At 36.4% G+C, this 24838-nt stretch overlaps 1 protein-coding gene across 4 annotated transcripts in view; it reads right to left on the bottom strand.

Moving 5' to 3' along the window:
* Positions 1-24838, bottom strand: part of Phlpp2 (PH domain and leucine rich repeat protein phosphatase 2) — a 75181-nt gene that overhangs the window by 29741 nt on the left and 20602 nt on the right. For 3 of the 4 annotated variants that reach the window (XM_063247611.1, XM_063247612.1, XM_003471946.5), the window contains 4 exons: positions 23490-23623; positions 12935-13125; positions 4602-4727; positions 2730-2884 (listed from right to left, as the gene is read on the bottom strand). In XM_063247611.1, the coding sequence (XP_063103681.1) occupies positions 2730-2884; positions 4602-4727; positions 12935-13125; positions 23490-23623 (606 nt within the window). The remainder of the gene's footprint in view (positions 1-2729; positions 2885-4601; positions 4728-12934; positions 13126-23489; positions 23624-24838) is intronic. The other variant, XM_063247613.1, reaches the window with a different exon arrangement.

The following is a 24838-nucleotide window of genomic DNA, read 5'->3' as shown; positions in this document are numbered from 1 at the left end:
ATTTAAACTTCAATTTCCAATTTCTCCTTTCCCAACTAGAAGCCCAGTAATTTAAACCACATAATTAGTCACAGCCATTGTTTTTATTTTTGTGGATTTTTTTTTTCAATATAAAAATAAGAGCCTCACACTTGCCACTAAGTTACTTCTCCAGGCCTTTTTTTTGTTTTTCGCTTTGAGATATAAACTCAATAAATTGTGTAGGCTGGCCACAAACTTGCAATCCTGCCTCATCCTCCAAAGTGGCTGTGATAATAAGTGTGTGCCGCCATACTCACCCTTTTTGGGGATGGGGTTTTGCTGTTTGAACTCAGGAGTTCAAGCGACCCTCATATCTCAGCCTCCAAAGTAGCTAAGACCTGCAAGGGTACACCATCATGTCCAGCTTTCACCCATCCTTTTATAAATGGAGGAAGAAGTGGAGTGAGTGGAGGTTAGGAACAGGAGAATACACTCTCTCTAACAGACAGACAGAAAAACATGTACAATGTAGTCCTATAAGGATGAAAGTGTTCTTCTATTGGGAGACAGGGGTTTCATCAATGACAAGACTCAGTAAGAACAGATACAAGAGAAAGACAAGCCCTGACTTGGAGTTCCTGAAATTAGGCTTGTTTGCTTGAAATCATCTAAATTTGATAATTCCAATTCAAACACTTTCCATTAAAGAAAAAAAAACAACTTTCCATTGCTAAATCTCTCAATTTACCATGCTTCACTCTCAAAACAATTTCCAGACCTCAACTTCTTATTGCCTCCATAACAGAATATTTGCATCCATCTGTTTTACTGGGGAAGAGGAGTAACAAGGATATGGAAGAATTTGTGCATTTCAAAAATCTTATTTAACTTGAAAACAGAGAAATTTAGACTAGGCTTGCATGTGGGTAGCACATGCTTGCAATCCCAGCACTAAGGAGGGTGAGGCAGGAGGACTGCTACAAGTATGAGGCCAGCCTCGGCTACAAAGTGAGTTCAAAGCCAGCCTGAAAAGCATAGTGAGATCCTGTCTCAAAAAGACATACACGGGGTTTAGCTCAGCAGCATAAGTACCTGCCTGGCAAGTACGAGATTGTGAGTTCAATGCCCGGTACCACCACCAAAAAAAAAAGACACACACACACACACACACACACACACACGAGACAGAGAAAGAGAGAGAGAGAGAGAGAGAGAGAGAGAGACAGAGAGAGAGAGAGATTCTCTCTAGTGTAAGAAATGGTAAGAGTACATAAGATACAAAAAACTCAATAAATACAGTGAAAGGATCAGAATCTACTTAAAGGGAAAAAATAGTATCTCAGGGAAAATGAGGAAAAAGAAAAAGGAAGGGAAAAGAAAAAATATCTGTAATTATATAAACACACTTCGGCAGCTACGATAATTGTGCTACAAATTCTATATCTGTAATTATATAAACACACTTCGGCAGCTACGATAATTGTGCTACAAATTCTATAAGTTTTTGGAACAAAATAGTCAACATTCATACAATTGGAACAATTGTGCATATTATTATATGGTGATCTGAGGAATTCTTGAAGATCATTATGTAGAATAACCACCCTAGTTATTCTTCCCCTACCACCTTGTTTTGAAGGCCTATATTGTCAGTGGTTTGGGCTCTTTGCTATTGTTATCCTTTTCATTTCATGTTTTTCTAGGAATTTGTTTTGTTTTGTTTTTCCCTCTAATATAGCAAGGATAGGTATACATGTGGAGATTCATACAAATGTAGAACTTCTCCTAAACAGTTTATGAGAACCAATTATATAATGCATGATGAAATGAATAGCTATTTTGAAGAAAAAGAGACACTAAGGTAGCCAGTGCTGATTCTGTAGCGTCATGCTGTGAAATTCAGCAATACTATTATTCTTTATTCAGTGATTTTAGCCTGTTTTGTTATTAATTTCAACATACATGAAGGTATGGACAGCTATTTTGAAGAGAACGAGAGACATTATGGCAGCCATTGTTGACTTCCCTATTGTCTGGTTTTGAAGACCTAAAATGCCTTCATCATACTGTTCTGATCAGTTTAATACTATTTTGTCTGAATTCATTGTGTGTGAAGATATAGAGAACTATTTACAGAAAACAAGAGACAATATGATAGTGAAGATCTCCTGTTGTCTTGCTTTGAAATCTGTGTCTCTTACATTGTTTTCTTCTGATCTGTTTTATTATGTTTAATTTTATCCTCCTTAAAATAAAAATTAAAAAATAAGAGAGACATTTTAGAATACACGAATACACACACACACACACACATTTATGTACTGGAAGCTTGAGTGAGACTGAGGAGTGGTAGATCTTCAGTGAAAGGTAATCAGGCCTCTATGGGTGCTGTCCCCAGAAGGGACCAACGAAAGGTTTCTCGGAGTGAGTTAGTGCCCAAGAAAATGGGTTGTTCAAAGAATGAGCAAACCAATTCCTGAATCTCTTTGCTTCCCATCTCCTACATGATCTCTCCCTCTTACATGGGCTCTTACCATGATGCTGTCTGCCATGATAGGATGCAGACAGACTGGTCCCAGCCAGAGGCTGGGCCATGTGATATTGGGCTTCAGTCTCTGTGCCTTACATGTTACCCAGATGCAGCTATTTTGTTGCAGAAATGCAAAATAGATAATATAGTTAGCAAGCTCACTTAAAGGTACAAACCATTAAGAAACTGGTTACAGTTCAGTTTCAACATTTAGTCTGAAAACCTATTCTCCACATACTTGTAGAGTGTGTCGAGGCCCCCTGGTCTTTCTAACTGCATGAAGTTGTGTCGCAGATTGAGGTAGGTGATATCTTGACTGTAGAAGAGATGTTCAGGAACCTCCTCAAGGCTGTAACATGAAAGATCCACAGTACTGATTCGCTGGGACACCACCTAAATAAGATCAAAGAGAACAGCCTTCTGAACTAGTTCTGGCCACTGTCTATCACCTAATACAGATCAGAATGACATTTACAACATAAAGGCACTGACTAAAAACTAGGAAAGAAAAAAGATAAATCATCTGTTTTTCAGTGGTGCTACTGGGGGTTAAAGCCATGGCCTTGTGCATGTAAAACAAATCATTTATCACTGGGCTGCATCCCTAGCTTCAAAATATTCATTCATAAAAATCAGTTAATTTTCACTTTTCCCAAAAACCGTAAGATGCTTAGAAAACAAAAATGTAAACTATAATCTCTTTAAATGGAGGTTAAAAAACAAAACAAAACAAATCATAATGATGTAGCTGGACATGGTAGCTCACATCTATGATCCCAGCATTTGGGAGGCTGAAGCAGGAGGATTGTCATTAGTTCGAAGCCAGCCAGGGCTACATAGTGAGTTCAAGGACAGCCTGCACTACTTAGTAAGATCATGTCAAAAAAAAAAAAAAAAAAAACAGAAAACCAAAAAAATGGAAACAATGCTAAGATGAACCAAAATACTTATATAAAACACTCTGAAACAGTGTAATATGAAAATCCAAACATCCATAAGCACACCAGCTTACTGCTTATAGCAATTTCTTCATCTGTTGTGAGTATAAAACTAAACAACCAAGCATAAACCACACTGCTGAGCAAGCCAAAGATGTACAAAAATATTAACTTCTCTTCAAGAGGGCAGAAGAACAGAATAGCTACTTAAAATTGAAACAAGTTCTATGCAAAGTATATTTTATAATCAACACAATAATAAAATTTAATAGATCAAAAACTCAACAGATCAAAAATCTTAAGTTTCTACTTGTATAACATGTTCGTAAAATACAAATTGTAAAAAAATGGACCTAAACAAACAGTATATTATTGGAAAAGCCACCATATCTTGATCGCATGTCATTATACAGTAACAATCTCTTACGCAAAATTATGCCAAGATGTCAGGAGAGAATCTGGAGACCACAGTACACTTGAATAGTAATTTATCTTTAACAGCTAAAACAGTAGAAATTATGCTGAAAGGCTAATTATCCTCAGCAGATATAATAATAATGGTTTGTGACAGAATTATGTCACTGTCCCATCAATAACTTAAATCTGTAGAGGTTCATCAAAGCTGCTCTAACCATGTACTGACCAAGAAGCATTGGCCTACAAGCTGCAGAATAATGATAAGTCACTGAGTACGGTGGCTGAAGAAAAGCCATGAGGTCTTACTGTAACTCAACTCCTTCAAACGTCAAATCTCATTATGCTTTAATTGCTTGCAAGCCCTTACCACACAGAGAGGGTATAAAGGTAAACCACTGATAGCATGTTGTACATATATATATAAAACCTATGGCAAAAACTTGATGCAATTCCTTTTTTTGTCATTATATGCTAAAAAATGAAATTGGGAATTATAACTGTCCTAGGCCTAAATTCAGTTCCAAAATACAGCAAGTCCCCGACTTAAGGAATATTTGGGTTACAAACTTTCACAGATATACTGAGTAAAATGCACAGGTGTACTGATAAGACTTGGTTTACTGGATTATGAAACAAATCCAACTTTCGGACATTCTCCCAGAACAAAATTCATTTGGAAGCTGGGGACTTACTTTACATTTCTATTGGGCTCCTGCTTTCCTATGACCATACCAGGAGGTCTGACCACTTATTACCTTAGATGCTTGCCGCTGCCATCTCTGGTACTCTGCCAAAGTCTCAAAGCTGACGTGATAGGTCTGAGCTTGGGCTCCAGCTGAGCTGAATGCAAGGGAATGCTGTCGTCGCTTCACTTCTTCTATCTGAAAGAGAGTAAGGCAGAAAACTAGTATTAAAAACAAATCTGAATCAAAAAGCAAAACGTGATGATGAGGCAAATTACCCAATTCTGAAAATGTCAAGAGAACAGACACTCATTACCCCAAAGACAGACCTATGGCCAATAAGCCCATGAAATGATTAACATCATCAGCATCAGGGAAATGTAAATCCAAGCAACAGTAAGATATCACTTCTCTATTTAGACAGTTAAAAAACACAAGTGTGTGTAGTAAGATCTGGCAAAGCCAGGTGTGGTGGTGCACATTTGCAATCCCAACACCTGGGAGACTCAGGCAGGTGGATCACTGTAAATTCAATGCCAGTCTGGAGTCTATAGTGAAAACCTATCTCAAAAAATGAATGAATGAATGAATGAATAAAATGGGTTGAGAGTACAGCTCAGCAGCATGGTGCCTGCCTGGTAAGCACAAGGTCCTGAGTGTGAGTCCCAGTTCCAAAATAAAAAGTCTTGGAAGAAGATGGAGAGGCTAGAACTCTCCTTCTCCTGGTGAGAACGTAAAATGGTATAGTCACTTTGGAAAACAGCCTGGCAGTTCCTCAATAGTTTAAACACAGAGTCACTATATGATCTAGCAATTCTACTCTCATATTTGTATAAAAACATACATCCATACAAAAACTTGGACATGAATGTTAGTATCAGCATTATTTATAATGGCCAAAGCACAGAAGCAACCCAAATGTCTATCAATGAATGGATGTACAGAATGTGGCCTATCTGTAAGATGGAACATTTGGTCATAAATAGAAACAAAGTATTGATCCATGCTACAATATGAATAAGCTTTAAAAACATCTTAGGTAGAAGAAACTAGTCACAAAGAACCATATATTTTATGATTCCATTTATATGAAATGTCAGAATTGGTAAATTTACAGAGAGAAAGTAGATTCACAGTTGTGTAGGGCTGGTAAGGGAACGAGGGAAACCGAGAGGGTTTCTTGATTATAAAAATGTTCTAAAAATTATTGTGGGGATAGTTGTGTAAGTTTGAACATTTAAAAGAATGCACACCCCACAAACAATGACCCTTCTCTCCCTCTCTCTGCACATGCACACACTGTCTCCCTCCCCTTCCTGCCCTCCTACTCCCCACAAAAGCCTTTGTCCTTTTCCCTTCCCTCCCCCATCTTCCAATGAGACACACACAAACCAACCCAAGGAGTACATTTGATCCTAATTCATCAGCTGTGATTTTGCTCTGTCATCAGCAGCTGGCAGGCAAGACACCAATACCCTGTATCTCCTTCACTGCCAGGGACCCTTATAATGTTCTCGTTCATCAATTTAAACATCTTTCACTAAACTTGAGAAGAGGCAAGAACCTTCTTCACTCCTATTTGGGGTGCTGGTAGGGATGCACAGCACAGAACAGGTCTTCAAAGCATCTCTCTCCCAAACACCAGTAAGTCGACCTATATATCTCTGATGAGGATATAGTCTTTTAGAACCACTCAGATTTTTTGTATTTTACTTTGGCATATCATAACTGTTGAATCTTAGCAAATCTGCTGGAAATTTTCAAGTTATACCAGTAAATCAGTAGGTTTCTGGTACCAACCAAAAAATTGAACAAAGTGGCAGAAACACAAAATACTTTGAGCAAAAAAAGAACTGTTAAAAGATTCACTAAAATTAAATAATTTTCCTAAGTCAATTGTGATATTTATGACCTGACCATTTTATTTGTAAATCACTGTAACTGAATCAGCATCAAAACAAAGAATCATACTAAATAATGTTCTAGAATAATCTTTTTAAATATTACAAGATATTCCACACAGAAAACTGTAGAAAATCATACAATGTCAAATATTGAGGAAGAATTATAAATTTCCCACTAGAAATTAATTTGTCAACTTCCCCATAATTAATTTCTGTATTACATATGTTGAGACTAGACTGTTACATATGTACAACCTTGGCATTATTAAGTATTAATGGTAAAATATTCCTTATCATTTTATAGTGAACCCTTTATGCTTATAAATATTTTCTCTCTCTAAAGTTTAAAGATTCAGAATTCAGATTTTTAAAATTCATTGATTCCAAGTGAACTGTCTGATGAATTTTTATAGATGACTAGTACAATCCTATGATATTCCCCCCAAATTTCTCTTGTACCACTTGACAGTCAACCCCCTCCCTGTTGCTAATGATCTATTTTCTATCAACTATAGTTTTTTGGTCTGCTCTTAATTTCTTATCAATGAAATCACACAATAAATGGACTTTGGGATCTGGCTTTTTTCACTCAGAATAATGCTTTCCAAGGTTATCTTTGTTCCTGTGTGTGGCATCAACTCATTCCTTTTTACTGCCAAGCAGTATTCCACTGCATGGACATACCAAATTTAGCTATTAATTCGCAAGTTAACAAGGACTTGGGTAGTTTCTATTTTGGGCCATCATAAAGCTGCTATAAACATTCACTAGTAAATCTTTATGAGAACATATATTCATCTGTCTTGGCAAATAACTAGACACATAACTGCTACGTCATCTGTTAAGTATGTTTAACTTTACAAGAAAAGAACAAACTGTTTTCCAAAGTAATTTCCTTCCCACAAGAACATATAAATGTTCTAGTGTATCCAAATTTTTGCCAAACTTGGTTGTTTCTAGTCTTTTAATTTTAGCCATTCTAGTAGTATCCCACTGTAATTTTCATTTTTATTTCTGTAATGACTAAAAATGTTGAGGATTTTTATATGTGATTACCTGACATCTGTTTATCTTCATTGGTAAAGATAGTTCAAATCTTTTGCTCATTCCTCACTGGAAAATTTGTCTTTTTTTACTTAGTTATAAAAGTTCTTTATATATTCTGAATACAACTCTATGTTACATACATTCATAGATTTTATGGATAGTAAAAAACAACCATACCAACTTTCTTTTTTCTGTAAGTAGTGGCAAAGTTTATTGAAAAAGCAGAAGTGGGGGCTGGGGATTTAGCTCAGCGGCATAAGCGCCTGCCTTGCAAGCAGGCAGTCGTGAGTTCGATCCCTGGTACCGATAAAAATGAAAAAGACAAAAAAAAAAAAAGAAAGAAAGAAAAATCAGAAGTGAAGACTAAGAGAGAAACTGGCTCTGCAGAGTGAGCTTAGGCCAAGTAAACAAGGAAAAAGCAAAATAAAAGTACACCCTGGAAAAACAGTATGGGCTAGCACGAGAAAAGCCACAATAGCCTAATTTTGTTTTACTACTTGACTAGTACACATTTTCCCACCATTTAATAATAATCAGCCTTTTTAAAAATATGTCTTTCTTTATTTTAAAGAGATTAAAACAAAACAGGACATAACAAAGCAGATCAGAATAGAACAATGTAAGCAACACAGTATTTCACCACAAGACAATCCATCTTTGAAATAGCTGAGCATAACTTCATATACAATAGTATCAAACATACCAAAACAGTATAAAACCATTTAAGAGAATGAAAGTATTACAGGGCATTCAGAACCAAATAACAGAAAATGAACAATGGCTACTATGTTATCTCATTTTCCATAGAAAATTTGTTTATACTATCACACATAATACAATCCAATAAGACACAACACGATAAAACCAATGGAAACAGAAGAACAAAAGCATGGTAGGACTTTGGAGTAAGATGATATTACATCAGCACTGGCTATTATAATGACTTGCTTTCTTCAAAATAACTGTTCATACCACCACAGATAATAAAATCAAACAAACCAGGATAAACCCATTCCAACTAATGAATGCAATCATTATAAGACTTCAAAGCAATGTAATGAGGAATCATGATTACCATAAATTCTTTTGTACTCTTACCATTTCTTATACTAGGGAGACTATCTGGTATTTATACATGTGAGTTTGATGTATTTCGCTTATGAGTATGGTCTCAAGTTGCGCCCATTTATTTATAAATATCTCAATGTGATCATTCTTTATAGCTGAGTAGTTCTCCATTGTATAACAATATCACAACTTTTTTATCCATTCCTCAGTTGATGGACACTTAGGTTCCTGGCTATTACAAATTGTGCTGCTATAAACATGGGTGCATGTATATCACTGTGGTATGATGTTTTCAGTTCTTCTGGGAATATGCCTAGAAGTGGAATAGCTGGGTCGAATGGGACTTCCAATCCCAGCTTTTTGAGGAATCTCCAGACTGACCTCCACAGTGGGTGCACCAGCCTACACTCCCACCAACAGTTCAGGAGAGTTTCTTTTTCCCCACATCCTCTCCAGCATTTGTTGTTGGTAGTTTTCCTGAGCCTGGCCATTCTGGAGATGAAATCTCAGTGTTGTTTTAATTTGCATTTCTCCAATGACTAGTGATGATAAATACTTTTTCATGTATTTATTTGCCATTTGTATTTCTTCATCTAAGAACTGTGTATTCATCTCAGATGCCCATTTTTGGATTGGGTCCTTCAATTTCAGGAGTCTGATTTTAATTTTTTATGTTTTAGACAGAATTCCTTTGTCTGAGGGACAGTTCACTAAGATTTTTTCCCAGTTTGTGGGTTTTCTTTTCACTATGCTGGAGATTTCTTTTGACCGGCAGAAACTTTTTAATAAGACATGATCCCAGTTATTCATTCTGGGAAATAGTCCCCATACGATTTGATTCCTGTTCATGAATTCTCTACCTACCCATATGTCTTCAAGATTTTTACCTACTTTTGTCTTCCAACAGATTTAGTGTTTCTGTTTTAATATTCAGATCTTTGATCTATTTAGATTTTAGTTTAGTACATGGTGATAGGCATGGGTCTAGTTTTAGTTTTCGGCATATGGAGAGCCAGTTTTTTTTTTTTTTTTTGTCTTTTTCCTTTTTATCGGTACCGGGGATCGAACTCACGGCTGCCTGCTTGCAAGGCAGGAGCTTATGCCGCTGAGCTAAATCCCCAGCCCCTGGAGAGCCAGTTTTTCCAGCACCAAATAGGAGGGTTTTAAATAAGAAACTGACAATTACAACTATTATGTACTATCATTAATTTGGATTTATCTTTATCACTATAATTTGTGATAATTTACCATGCTATTCTTTGTTTTGGTGATTACCCTTAACATGCATAAATTCACATTTGACAAAATTTCTAATAAAGTTTAAAATTACTTAGTGTTTCTATCCTATCCCAAGACACTGTCATGCTTTATTTATTGAGTACCTTGCCACACCTTGTACTCTTATTCAGGATGGTATGGTCTTAGATAAAATGTAAACTTTTAAGACATTTTATAATCAGTATTAAATTTGCATCACGTTTTATCAATGTCTGCACTATTTTTCCTTCTATCTATCTCATTTCCTCTTTAAATTTATTTCCCATTATTTTTTTTTTTTCTTTTTGGGGGAGGGTGGGTAGATCTGGGAGTATCTGTTGCTCCTTTTTTGTAGACAGGATCTCACTAATGTAGTCCAGGAGGGCCTTCAACTCATATGTAGCCCAGGTTAGTCTTGAATTCACAGCAGTCCTCCTGCTTCAGCCTCTCAAGTGCTAGGATTACAGGCATACACCACCATATCCAGCTGTAGTTCTTTCAATGAGAATACGTTAGCTTAATTGTTGTACAGAAAAATGTTATGGGGAGGTTGTTTTGTTCTGTATTTTTGCTTTGACTCTTGTAAAATAATCTGGCTGGTATAAAATATAGGTTGATATTTTTCCAGCAACTTTCCAAATAATCTTCTAGTCCATATTTTTAATAGGTCCATTGCTGTAAGTCTACTAGTCCTTTATAGATAAGCTTTTACTCTCTACAAGTGTTTTGTTGTCTAGAAATATATCGTTATTTTGTTTTTAAATAGTCCTGATACATGGCCCGGGCTGGCTTCCAACTCTTGGGCTCCAGCTATCCTCCTACCTTAGCTTCGCAAGCAGCTGGGACATGGCATACACCACTGCATCTGGCTTTCTCTAGAAGCTTTTATGATTTGCTTCTGTCCTTTATATTCTGCAGTGTATTGACATAAAGATTTCCTTATGTCTCTCTCTCTCAGTACTCAGTATACTTTTAATCCGGACAGTCACGTTTATCTGCATTTCTAGTAAAATTTCAATGATTATTTTTTTCACCCATTGCTTGTCCTTTCTCTTATCTGCTATTCCTACTAGGTTGATACCACAGGCTCTCTATAAGGCTTTTATCTTTTCTGCAAGGTACAAAAGGGAGTATTGAGGATTAACTCAGAGATTCACACCTGCTCTACCACTGAGTTATACTCCAATCTTTTTTTATTTTTTGAGACAAAGTCTTGCTAAATTCCCCAGCCTGGCCTCAAAACTTGTGATTACCCATCTCTGATCCCTCATATAGGCATATACACACTATACTTAATGCTTTTATTTATGTAATTCCTCAGTAACAAACAATGGCTTAAAAAACATGGATAAATCAGTCCAGGCCTAGTACAGCAGCTCTATAATGCCATCAAGAACTCAGGCTCCAGGCTGGGAATTTAGCCCAGTAGCTCAAACGCTTGCCTGGTAAACACAAGGTAGTGAGTTCAATCCCCTGTACCAAAAAAAAAAAAAAAAAAGAACTCAGGCTCTTTCTTTCCAGTCATATTCACTTCATGCTTGACAACTCAGTCATCATGCAACTGCATCACCTCCAACAACCAACAAGTCAAAGACAAAGTAGGGCAATAGTAAAGATATCCTGTCTGCCTCCTTTCTACCTGTCCCAATACTGGGAATTGAACCCTTGGCCTTCACCTTGACCTACACATCCCCAGCTCTTCTTACAATTTTTTACTCTGAGACAATATGTCATTAAAAGTCATTAAATTGCCATGCTGGGCTCAAACTTGTGATTCTCCTGCTTCTGCCTTCCAGACTGCTAGATTACAGGTGCGCACCACCATGCTGGCAACCTGCCCCATTTTAAAGCATGTTTCTAAAAGTCTCACCTGGTAAGTATAGTTATCTCTCATTAGCCATTATAATAAAGGGTAGGAGATATGTCTTTTAAATAACTTTTTTATTAGTACATGCTCTATTTCCTGCTTCCTCTGCACAGATCCCCAACTTTGTCTTTATTCATGTCTTCCCTCTCAAGCAATTTTACTAACTTTCTTCACACTGTCCCTTGGCCTCTGAGACAAGCAACCAGGTTTCATACAGTGGCAGCAGTAGGTCCATGCCTCACATTTGTTACTGGAGATTAAGCCTGGCCCCTGTCACCCATCAGAAGCACAGAACTCTTAGACCTAGACATCTACAGGAGCTGCATTCCTGGCTATGACGACCTTCCTTTTCTTTTTTTTTTTTTTTTTTTTTTGTCTTTTTCCTTTTTATCGGTACCGGGGATCAAACTCATGACTGCCTGCTTGCAAGGCAGGCGCTTATGCCGCTGAGCTAAACTTCCAGTGCCCGACCTTTCAGAGATTCAGACCTGGTAACCACTTCAAATTTCTAAGCCAAACTATGTCCTTTTAGATTTTTACCTGTTTAAGAGGTGTGATTTACCTATATTATTGTGTTTGGATCAGACTGGATGTTTCAGAGTGTGAGTTTACAAGGTCATTATGTTTGGAAGTTCCCTTAAATTCACACTGGTGATGACTTTCTACAAATATTAACGTATGTGTTTATGGTCCTCTGTAACTGTTTTGTCTAATTAGCAAATGAACTCCTTTCCTGGCAGGTGGAACTCTCTAGGACAGATGTAAGAAGCGGCATGACTCCCTGGCTGCCAAATTGAGGCTCGTGAGCACCCTAGACTCTGAATTTTATTCTAATGAGGAAGAGAGAGAGAGAGAAAAGAAACACGAAAGAATCTATTTTGCTGATGGATGTTGGGAGCTACTTCTGGTTTCCAATGGCAGCACCCCCATCCCTCCCCTTCTCTTAGTGTTGTCAGCAAGATAATCTAGTGCACAGCAGTGGAGGCGGGGATGGCTTTAACAGATTGTTCTTTGGCAGAATTTGGGGGACTGGATAATCTCTTAACCTCTTAAGAGAATCTCTGATATAATCTTTAATGATTGGCTTGTTTGAAAGGATGCAAAAATCTATAAAAAGCTATGTGATGTTTTCTTTCTTCATTTTTTTTCTTTAGTGCTACAGACTGAATCCAGGGCCTTGCATATGCTAGCAAAGTCCCCTACCATTGAGATATAGTCCAAGCCTTTGATTTTTTTAATGATCAAATAAAAGAATAACTCACCTTTCCCCCAACCAGAGGCAAAATGTGCATCTTTCCAGTTTGACAATCCTTCACTGAGGAAACAATAAGGCAGGTACCACACAGAACAACTAGGCGTTCAGCCCACTTATGTAGCTGGGTTTTTCCCTTGCGTACATTATAGACACCAGACAGTAGAATTCGATCCAGATGATCCATCTGGCATGGTTTTTCTGAAAAGAAAACAGAACTTCAGAATCTACCAGTAAAGTAGTATAATACAGAAAGGAAAAAAGAAAGTATTATGTGTCAGCATCCAGTGCTGTATTTATAGATACAAGTATCCAAGCAATATGGATATTTTAAAATAAGATTTTAGTCCTAAAATACCCACCACTGAATTTATACAGTGGAAATACTTGTGAATGTCAGTCTATAGAGCAAGACTTTACCTTAAATGCCACTGTTAACCCTTTCCCAAATAGCTACCCCTTGTGGGTATGCCAAGAAAGGCAGTACAGCAAAGGGATTAAGATCATGAACTTTGGAGTCAGGTACACTGCAGCCTGAATTCCGGTTCTGCCAGTTACTTTGTTTCCTTGAACCATCTAATCTCACTGAGCATTCCTTTCCTCATTTATACATTGTGGATTTTATTATCGGTTTGTATTTTATTAACTCCTTACCTTCAAAGGAATCTTGTAAGAAGGTAAGATAATGTAAATCACTAAACATTATTTTAGACACAAAATAAATACAGAATAAATGATACTCACTATTGATATTAGTCTATTCTAGAAGTAAGAACTATGGAAATTCTCTAGTTCTATACATAATCCTCTATCTCTCTGTCTCTCATGAGAAAAAGCTTATGAATGCTATTTTTTTTTCCTGGTACCAGGGATCCAACACATGACTGTGTGATTGCAAGGTAGGCGCTTATGTCGCTGAGCTAAATCCCCAGCCCCTATGAATGCTATTTTAATCAAGTGTTCCTGCCATGGTGGCAAAAGCTGCCATAGGTATGCACAAGCTTCTTTCCTTAGGTACCCTCCAACCTATCAGAGATCTTTATATGACCAAAATACAAGGAGCAAAACAACACAATGAGATAAAAGAGATGTGTTCTTGGTAAAAATACCATTAGAAACACGTATGTACAGTACACATTAATGAGAAGAGCAAGAGCAGTGTGAATGTATAATTAGTAACCCTAGAACTGGGAGAACGAGATATCCCTACACAACTGACCATGTAACTGGGCATCACTCTGCTCACTTCATCATGTGTGTCTTCCATGTAGTATGAAAAAATGGGCTAGATTACCTCAAAGATTCAAACTTCATTACTCAATAAAACTTTATATGGTCATTTCTCCTTTTTCCTTTCTTTCTTCCCTCTTTTTTTTAAAAGACCATAGTCCAGGTTGACCTGAAATTTATTAAATTGCCTCGGCTAGCACTGACCACTATCCTTTTGGCTCAGCCTCTCAAGTGCCAGGATTACAAGACTATGTCATTACATCTTCCCCTCCTCTGTAAACTGACCCTTCTACCCATATTCTAAGTTCCACCTACCTCAGGGAGTTGGTTCTCTCTAATCTACATTTCCCAAACTCTAATTTCATATCTCCCAACTACTTGTCAGACATACCTAACTGGGTATTTGCCAGTACTTAAAATTAAATATACCTAAATGAAGTGACTAAGAATTTTAAACTTCGGTAAAAAAAAAAATATAACAATAAGAAGAAGCAAAACTAAAATGTATAGGCTGGAAAAAGCTCAGTCACAAATATAGCATCCAAAGGATATATATTCAGGATATTTATAGAAGTTCTTTAGATCAATTTTTAAAAACAAGCAAAAATATCAACAGGTAATTCTAAGCAAAAGATACCTGAAAAGCCAATGGAAATATAAAACAATTCCCAGTCACACTGAGAATCAAGGAACAAAAATGAAAATGAGATTATTATTTCATCCATCAGACTAAGATTTAACATGCTCCTGTTGGTGTTTTATACTCCCTGATGGGACTGTCTTATGCCACCAGATGGGACACTCATGCATGTACCATGGGTAGTTCAGAGCCACCTGGCAGCAACACATAAAAATAATGGTCCTGTCATGAACATAAAAAGCCGAGCTGAGCATGTTAGTGCATACCTGTAACTCTAGCTACTCAAGAGTCTGAGGCAAGAAGACTGTGGGTTTCAGGCTAGACTGGGCAACTTAACAAGGCCCTGTGTCTCAAAATAATATAAAAACAGCTGGTTGTATAGCTTAGCAGAATCCGCAGGACCACATATACACATATACACATATGTATGTACATACATACAGGCTTAATAACATTGAAAGGAGACACTATGGGTAAGGGATACTCCTGATATACTCATGAGAAATAAAAATGTTCTGTAATTATAACTAATAATATTTTAAATGTGAACATACTATGACACAAGTTTAGAAATCAACTCTGAAGAAACATAGGTGTACCCAAGAGGCATTTTTTATTAGACTGCTGTTTGTAACAGCCTCAAACCTAGAAACGATGTAAATGTTTATCAATTGGGAAATAGTTAAATGTACCTTCATAATAACCAATAAAATGCAACTTAAAAGTAGGGACCTGGGAGAAACAGGACAAAGCTAAGATCCCACCGGTGAACCTGCTGGAACACAGGCTTCATCTTCACCCTCACCCCAGCTGTTACCAGGGATCAAACTTATGACCATACACTTGCCAAGCAGGCACTGTGCCACTGAGCCATACCCCTGGCCCTGGCTTGGTTTTTTTAAGACAGGGTCTCACTATGGAGTTTAAATTGGTTTTGAATTTACTATGTAGCCCAAGCTGGCCTTCAGTTCATGGTTATCTTCCTGCCTCAGCAACCCAAGTGCTGAGATTAAAGGCATGCACCACAACTGATTGAGCAATCAGCTGATCTAAAGGAACTGTATTGTTTTATTTGATGTTGCAACCTTAAAGCCAGTAGTCTGAGCAACTATTTACAGGACAACAGTGTGCAATATAATAACTACCGTAGATTTTTTACTGCCTTATCACTGTTTCAATTCATTTTATTGTTGTTTTATTTCCTTTAAAATTAAAGGGCCAGGGATTTAACTCAGTGGCATAAGTGCCTGCCTGGCAAGCATGAGGTCATGAGTTCAATCCCCAGTACCAAAAAAATTAAATTAAATTAAATTTAAAAATAAAATAAAATGTAACTTAAAGAAATGCACTCAAGACATAGCTCTGCAAATGCTAATAAGGAAAGATCTCCAGGACATACTGTTGAGTTTAAAAAAAAAAAAAAGGCATATAGACCCCTGCCACTGGCACCTTATAGGTAAACTTCATGTATTTCTTTTTCCCAAATATTGAAGCCAGAACCTCAGGCACAGTAGGCATACATTCTACCACTAACATGTATCATCAGCCTCAAATCCGTATTATTTCTACAAATATACATTGTATAGGAATAAAATTAGAAAATCCTGCAGAGGGACATCCAAATTTACAGTAGTGGCTACCTATAAGGCAGTTAACAGTTTTGGAAGGTGAATATAGGAAATCAAAGTATTACTGATAATGATGGTATATTTTGTGTAATTAAACACAATGTTTTAAAAGGGAAAATATATGAACATAATAATTACATATGTGAAATATGCATATAAAATAAGGATAAGACTACATAAGCTTAGCAGCAAAGCACTTGATTAGCATGCACAAAGTCCTGGGCTTAATCTCCAATACACCAATGAAAAAAAAAGATAAACTAAGACTAAAAAGATGCATAATCATAAAATAAATTGTCTTGAGATGGTTGGATGTTTCCTAGAGTATTACTTCTACATTTTAACAAAGAAATTTAAAATATGCAAATAACATTAAATTTTGTTTGGAATTTTGGGCAAAGATTAATTTTAACAATGTATGTGCCAGGCACAGTGGGCCACACTGGTAATCCCAGCACTCTGGGAGGTTGAGGCAGGGTGATCCCAAATCCACAGCCTGGGAAACTTAGCAAGATACTGTCTCAAAATAAAAACAAAAACAAAAAAGAGCTGATGACATAGTTCAGTGATGCTATAGTTCAGGGCCCCATCCATGTTCAAACCCTAGTACCACAAAAAAAAACAAGATACTTGATGTTAGCAAAGGCATAAGGAAACAAGTATTCTCAAATTCTACTGAAAGTCCATACTTTCTTAGTTGTGTAATTTAGGAACATTTACTCAAAATTTAAAATGTATGTATGCAATGACTCAAAAATTCTATTCATGACTATGCCTTCCTTCCTCATACCTAAGGTTAGCCACTCCCATGATATTTGAAATGTCTTTGGGGGTATTTTGGATTTTTCTTTTGAGACAAGATGTCACCATGTAGATCAGTTTTACTTCAAACTCAAAATCCTCTTGCCTCAGTCTCCCTAGTGCTAGGACTACAAGCATGTAACAATATGTCCAGCTTCACTCCCCTGATTGTGCAATTTTTTTGCTGTTATATTTTTGCCAATTATACAAAATGACACTAATGTATTAATTACTCTAGGTTAACCTACTACTGCAAACAGAGACCATAAAGGCTCAAACGCAATACATATTTAATTCTGTCCAAGTGGGCATACTGCAAAACTCTGGTTGACATGACAATGGCTCTGCCACTTTCAACAACACTGCTCTGATTAATACCATCCCAGAAGCAAAGCACACTGAGAACCATGAGTGGGACACTTAGGAACTGGGTATAGAAGTGGCACTCATCAATTCCAGTCCATTCCATAAAAAAAAAAAAAAAAAAAAAAAAAAACCTATACTTCAAGACAGGCTGGGACGTGAGGTGCAGCTACCCATGTTAACTAATAGGAATAAAAGAAAGACAGATTTGGTCAGACAGCAGTAATGCCACATATCTAAACAATACAGCTGAAATTTACCTGCTTTTGACCTTTAAACCAAGGGAAACATACTGTAATTCTTTTATGACTGGCTTTTCTTATTTGTACTTATAACGTTCTTTAAACAAAACTGTTTTAAACAATGTGTACAGAGAATGTGGTACAGAGCCATGCTCAGAAAGTATCTACAACCTATACAGTTCCCGAAATATGACTGCCTTCACAAATCACTTCCTTCCCAAAATCAGACTCCTTATTTTTCCCACCTGTGACTGATCATGCTACCTCCTTGATTTAACATGGCTTTTACATCATAAATTTGTACTGGGAGTCATCCTACTCCTCCCCCAGCAATCTTTCTCCAGCCCAAATGATACTGAGTATTTGCATAAAGGTTGTGTGAAATACTGGTACCTTTTATAATCAGAAAACACAACACTGACTGGTTGAACTCAGGCCCCCATGACCTTGGACTCATTAACACTGCACCCTAACTAAACTGACTCACCAAAGATTCTACACATGAAACATTTAAAGCTGAATACTAAGCCATCTTCTTCAAAGAGAATACTTGAAAAATCTGTTAACTGTGGTTGTCCTTAGCATTGGTAAATGAAAAAGGTGAGAGGGAAACAAACATTTTGGAATTTTTGCTTTCTGAGACAGGATCTCGCTACATAATTCAGGGTGGCCTTAAATTGACTATGTAACCCAGGCTGGTCTTCTGGTGATAGCCCTGCCTCATCCTCCCGAGTGCTGGCATTACAGGTGTAATTTTTTTAAGGATATGTCGACACATTCATTGATATTCTGTCCTTCAAAAGCTGAAGCCTAATTTTCCTTCTATTCTCTATAGTGTGGCCTGTATTTGGTGACTCACTTGATAAAAAGAGTGGTGAAAACGATGGTAACTTGTTATAAGACAATGACGCCTCAATGTTTGCATGCATTTGTATGCACAACGCAAGACCAAAATACATGGAGAAACTTTTTTTTTTGAGACTGGGTTTCACTATGTAGTGGGCTGGCCTTGAACTCACTTATGTGGCCCATGTTGGCCTCAAACTCATAATGATCCTCCTGCCAAAGTGTCCCAAGTGCTGGGATTACAGATGTGCACCACAACACCCAGCTGACTATTTAAATTTAAAAAGACACCATTTCCATTAATCTCCCTCAAAACACTCTTCCTTGCTTCAAACACACATCCCATTGCTCTTGTCACTTTCTGAGTGCCAGCCAACGGAAAAGCAGGCTCATAAAAAGGATTACAGTGTGTCCTCATCAATTTCATTCTCTGGATCAGACTTCTCCCCTCCTCACACCCTACAGTCAAAATGATCATGAAAGGTAAACATTTTGAACCAATTTAGGACACTGAGACAGTCACAACAAGCATAACTGAAGAGAACTTCCAGAACTGCTTCAGAGAGTGGCAAGAACAATGAGATGAGTACTCAAAAGGGAGAGTAATTTGATGGGAATAAATGTATCTTTTATGGTAATACTTTTTAAAAAATTTAATCACTTACCATATTTTTCAATCATATCTCTATGTGTTATATCTCATCACTAGAAGAGGCTAGCTGCCACACTATGAAAATATTCAGGAGCCCTATGAAAGGTTCACATAACAAGGAACGAAAGTTTCCTGCCAGTGGCTTGTAAGGAATTGAGGCCTTTAATCAACAGCCATGTGCGTGAGACATGTTCAAAGTAAATCTTCCAGCCCTAGTCAAGCCTTCAGATAACTACAAGCTCATGGGTCCCATGAGCAGCTAACTACTCCTACACTTCCAAATCACAGAAACTGCAACATAACTATTACTTTGAGACATATTTTTTCCAGAGGCAATAGATAATTAATTTCCTATTTCCTGTATGTAATTTTCTCATTCAAATTTGTTAGCTTTTTAGCTTAACAGATTTTGGGGAAAGATTCCCTGTCTAACATTCCACAAAATACGACTAGAAAATAGTACTCTTTAAGACTCTACTAGAAATATCCTCTTAAGGATATTATGAAGATCCTGGTCATGGTATAATTTATAAAGTGGTGATAGAAAATTAGTGACATCAGAGTCATCCATCATGCAATATAGGTGAATGCAAAAGAAACCTCAACTAGTAAAATGTAGCTTACTGGTGTCTTAAGGTTCAATTTCATTCTAGAATGAAAATGTAAAATGAAAAACTCAGGACCAATCACAGTCAGTTAGGAAGCATGTTACCGTTGCAAACTTTTTTTTTTCTTTTTCTTTTAAGCCAAGCTTTATAGTGGTACATAGCTTGTATTCCTCACACTCGTCTTTAACTTTTCTTAGATTTAACTTTAATCTAGCTTCCCAGGATAACTTTTCCCTAGATTCCCTAGTTTTCCTCCATAAACTATCACAGGATTTCACTTATATTTCCTTCTTGTCATCACTTAATCACTATTCCCATATCATTCAATAAAAGGGTTTATGTATATTTATTTTCCTACCTTTCTTATACAGAAAGCAACATACTATACATATACGTATATATACACTTTTGTACCTTCCTTTTTTGCTTAACTGACAATGAAGATTATTTCATTTCACTTTAGAAAAAAATTAGCATTCTACTACATGCATGAAGACAGATGTTGTATAATTTGTATAATTTTAATACAGCATTTCAAAGTCTGGTTCAGGGGAGGTACTATTGGTTATTAAATTATTTTTCTTTATAGTACAAGAAAAAACTTGCCTCAACATTTCAACTAATGATGAGAACATAGTTGTGATATACATTAAACAATATTATCATCAGGAACATTATCAGAAAATACAAACATAATGTGCAAAACTGACCTAAGAAATAAAGAACCTATGCTCTATTTTGGGCTCTAATATGTTTGAAAAGCTCATATTTGTATTTCCCATGAATAATGCAGAAAAGGTCAGTAAATCTTAGCAGTCTTTTATGCCCTCTTTTCTCATCTAAATGGAATATACATTACTCTTCAGAAATAGAAATAGTATCAACTAAGCAATGCTACTTTTTTTCCTATTTGCTAAATAGAAAACCCACAGCTAGCTTCCTCAAAGATCATTAGCCTAACCTTATACTGTTTTAAGAAATAAATACAAAAATTACTTAGATTTTAGTCACAATAATCCTCAACACATAAATTTGCTTCCAGATGGTTTTTTGTTTCATTTTTTCATTGAGGATTGAACTCACAATCTTGTGCTTGCCAGGCAGGTGCTTTGTCACTGAGCTATATCCCTGGCCCAGAACAACTTTTAAATGTATTTCTTCCTGGCTTTAACTCTTAAAAGCTGATGCACAGGGAAGCTGCAGATCAGTATAGCTAACTATGAAAGAAAGAAAGAAAGAAAGAAAGAAAGAAAGAAAGAAAGAAAGAAAGAAAGAAAGAAAGAAAGAAAGAAAAAGCAAGCAAGCAAGCATATATTAATATGTTCCAACCAAAGATAAGAAAAAAAAAACTCATACAATGATCTTTGCATAGGAGTGAAAGGAAACCAAAAATAAAGATCACAGGGCATAGGGCATTCCCAAAGATAGATTTTAATGAGAATTAAATAAAATGAAACCCCTAGAACTATATGTCATAAAATACTGCTGTGACCAAAATTGTAAGTCATGTCTTTTGTAAAGAGCATTTAGTAAAACTGGCTTATGGTGTTATGCTAAAAAATTGTATCAAGTAATACACACACTAGGCATGACAGTGCAGATCTGTAATCCCAACACTCTGGTAGACTAAAGCCTATGAGTTCAAAGGCACACAATATAGCAATTTAGTAAGAAATTTGAGACATATTTTTTCCAGAGGCAATAGATAATTAATTTCCTATGTCCTGTACATAATTTTACGTAAAGAGCCTGTCTCAAAAATAAAACAACAAAAGCCAAAAAGGGGGGGGGGGGGACGAACGGACTGCAGATGTAGCTCACTGTGAAGCCTAGTGCCCAAAAAAAAAGCTTGAGTTCAAGTCTAGTACCCAAAAGAAAAAAAGAAAAACAAACAAACAAACAAAAATGTAGTAGTACATAGTGCCACACCATGGTTCATACCAGTAAGTCCCAATTACTCCAGAAGCTGAGGTCTGAAGATTGTAAATGAAAGACCAGCCTGGACAATCTAGCAACTCAAACTAAAAAATAAATGGCTGAAAAGGGATGAGGATGAGACTCAGTTGTACAATGCTTCTGGACTCCAACCCTATGCCAAAAAACAACAACAACAACAAAAAAACACACATAGAAACCGAGTCAGTAAGGAATAAAAACAGGGAATCTTAGCACATAGTTCTCCTACATACATTAAAAACTTCCCAACAATTTATTTGTTTGGAAGGAGGTCATATTAATTCAATTAGGTGTCAAATGCCTCTGTCACTCACTAGGTACACAATACTAAACAAGTTTTTTAATTTCTCTTTGCTTCAGTTTTCTCACCTTTAAAGAAAGGAATCATTTCCATAAAATAGCAGTCTGTAATGAGGAAATCAGGTACTCATAAGCATAAAAGCATATAGTAAATGTTCATGGAATGTTACCTAGTACTGTAGTACTAATAGGCTGTATATAATTGGAAAATAACCTTCATAAAAAAATCTCATTTTATTAATTCTAACTTTATTATTAAAGCAATTAGGTGAAAAATACTTTAGAGGGGAAGAAATTAAAAAAAAAAGAGTAAAAAAATCCATAATTTTAAAGCCCATAAATATACCATTATACAAATCTCATATTCATCAAATTTCAAGTCCTGGTTAACCTTATGGATTGATATCAGTGCCTCAGTTCAAACTCAGTCCTCTCCATGATTCTAGTTGTAAACTGAACTGACGGGAACCGAATCAAATTTCCCCATAAGGTCAACAATGAACCTGATCACCAAATTTGATTCAGTTCTCATCCAACTCAGTTTGCAACAAGAATCATGGAGAGAATCAAGTTTGTGAACCAAGGTACCAAAGTATACCCAAAAGTTCACATTGCACCAGAAGCTTCAAAAATAACTGATATTGAAGCATGATCTGAAGATTCTGGCAAAGACATAAAAATAAGTGTAGTAACTTAGTAAAACAAAGGAACAAAAAGAATAAAACTTTTTAAAAAGGAAGCTATTTGTCTTAATACTTTTACTTTGCGGGAACAGAGGACTGAACTTAGGACCTTCACACTTAGCTACATCCCTAGACTTTTTTTTTTTTTTCAGTTTTGGAGAAAGGGTCTAAGTCATTAAAACTGCCCAGGCTGGGCTCCAATCTTCCTGCCTAGCCTCCCAGAGTGCCAGGATTAGGCATACACAACCACAGGAGATTTAAATTTTAAATCTTCTCTCCTCCTTAAACTGTTTTTGTTATAGTTCGATTGTTTTTCAAAACGTGAGTTATTCTCAAATGCTAAAGGTAGCTAGGAATTGTGTCGTAAAACCTGTGATAACAGCACTCAGGAGACAAGTGAAGCAGGATGATCGCCAGGAGCTTGAGGCCAGCCTGGGATACAATATGAGTAGAAGGTCAGCCCAGAATACACAGAAAGTCCCTGTCCCAAAACAAAAAAACAAACAACAACTACAACAATAACAAAACAACCAAAAAAACTAAAGGCAGACAAAAGCACAAGTATTCAAACTTAAAAGTAATAAAATATTACAAAGCCACTGATATAAAGTCTTACCACCATAAAATCTAATCATACAGCCAAGGTCAGGATTTGTAGCCTCCTCCTGTATCCGCACAGGATCCTCAAATCCCAGCCTGGATAAGTAATCATAAACAATCTGAAGAGGTCGTTCAGTAGGTTCCAGTCTCCTGATTACACAATTCAAAAGAAAAATATTTGGTAAGTAACAAAAAAGTTTCATTTAATTTTTTAATGTATCAAAAATACTTTTGATTTTTACTTCTAGATCAAGATTTTCTTTAGTAGGACATGATACAAGTCTAAATAGGTAATTTTAAAAGTATTGGGTCACAGAATCCCTTTTATATTTTGTTGTTTTCGTTGAGTCTTGCTATGGAGGTCAGACTGGCCCTGAATTAGGAGAAGCCTCAAACTCAATTCTCTTGCCTCAATCTCTGAGTGCTGGGTTAGCAATATGTGCCACCCATCCCAGCCCCTTTCTATGCTTTGAGGACTCCAAAAAGCTTCTGTTTACTTGGGTGATATCTAGTGATATCTATTAATAAATTTTAATAAATTAAAATTAAGATTTCCCAGATCTATTGCCTTAAAGTAATAATAAACTCATGATGTGTTAACATAAATATTTTTAAATGTTTTCAAAAATAAAACTGAATGATGGCATTATTACATTGTTGTAAATTTCTTTAATAGCTGATTAACTGAAGACAGCTGGATTCTCAAATTTGTTCATAGAATACTTCAATCCATTGAGACCTCATGTCATGCAGTTTCTAGAAAACTCCAATGTACATTCAGGAGGGATTGCAAATGAAAAAGCAAATTAATGTCTTACTATAAAATAGTTTTGATCTCACCTCTTTAAAAAATTTCAGGATAGAGAAAAACCATCACAGAAACACCTGAAGATCCTCTGAAACTCTCTGGTCTAAACTTTTTTTTTTTGTTTTCTTGAGACAGGGTCTCGTTGTGCAGTTCAGGCTGGCCTTGAGCTCACTTTGTAGCCTAGGCTGGTCTTGAACTCAACAACGATCCTCCTGCCTCAGCCTCCCAAGTACTGGGGTTACAGGCGTGAGCCACCACACCCGGCTGTTTGGCCTAAAATTAAAGCAATGGAATTATGAAGGTGATATTTAAATGTATCCTAAAATAAAAGATTATATTGGTCAAAGTGATTTCATATAACCTACACACATAAATACAGAAAGAGACTTTGGGGTTGTCTACTCTGCCCCAGGCACTATATATTTCTAATGGCTTCATAGATTACACTTCCATAAAAACTAGAAATAAGCAAGTTGAGGGTACACAGCTGTAATCCTAGAACTTGAGAGGCTGAGTCTGTAGGATTGAGAATTCAAACACAACCTGGGCTTCATAGG

This window comes from Cavia porcellus, unplaced genomic scaffold, assembly GCF_034190915.1.
Source record: "Cavia porcellus strain 051 isolate PalLab524CR breed Dunkin Hartley unplaced genomic scaffold, mCavPor4.1 scaffold_4, whole genome shotgun sequence".
NCBI classification, from domain to species: Eukaryota; Metazoa; Chordata; class Mammalia; order Rodentia; family Caviidae; genus Cavia; species Cavia porcellus.
This window is presented reverse-complemented; position numbering and strand designations above follow the sequence as displayed.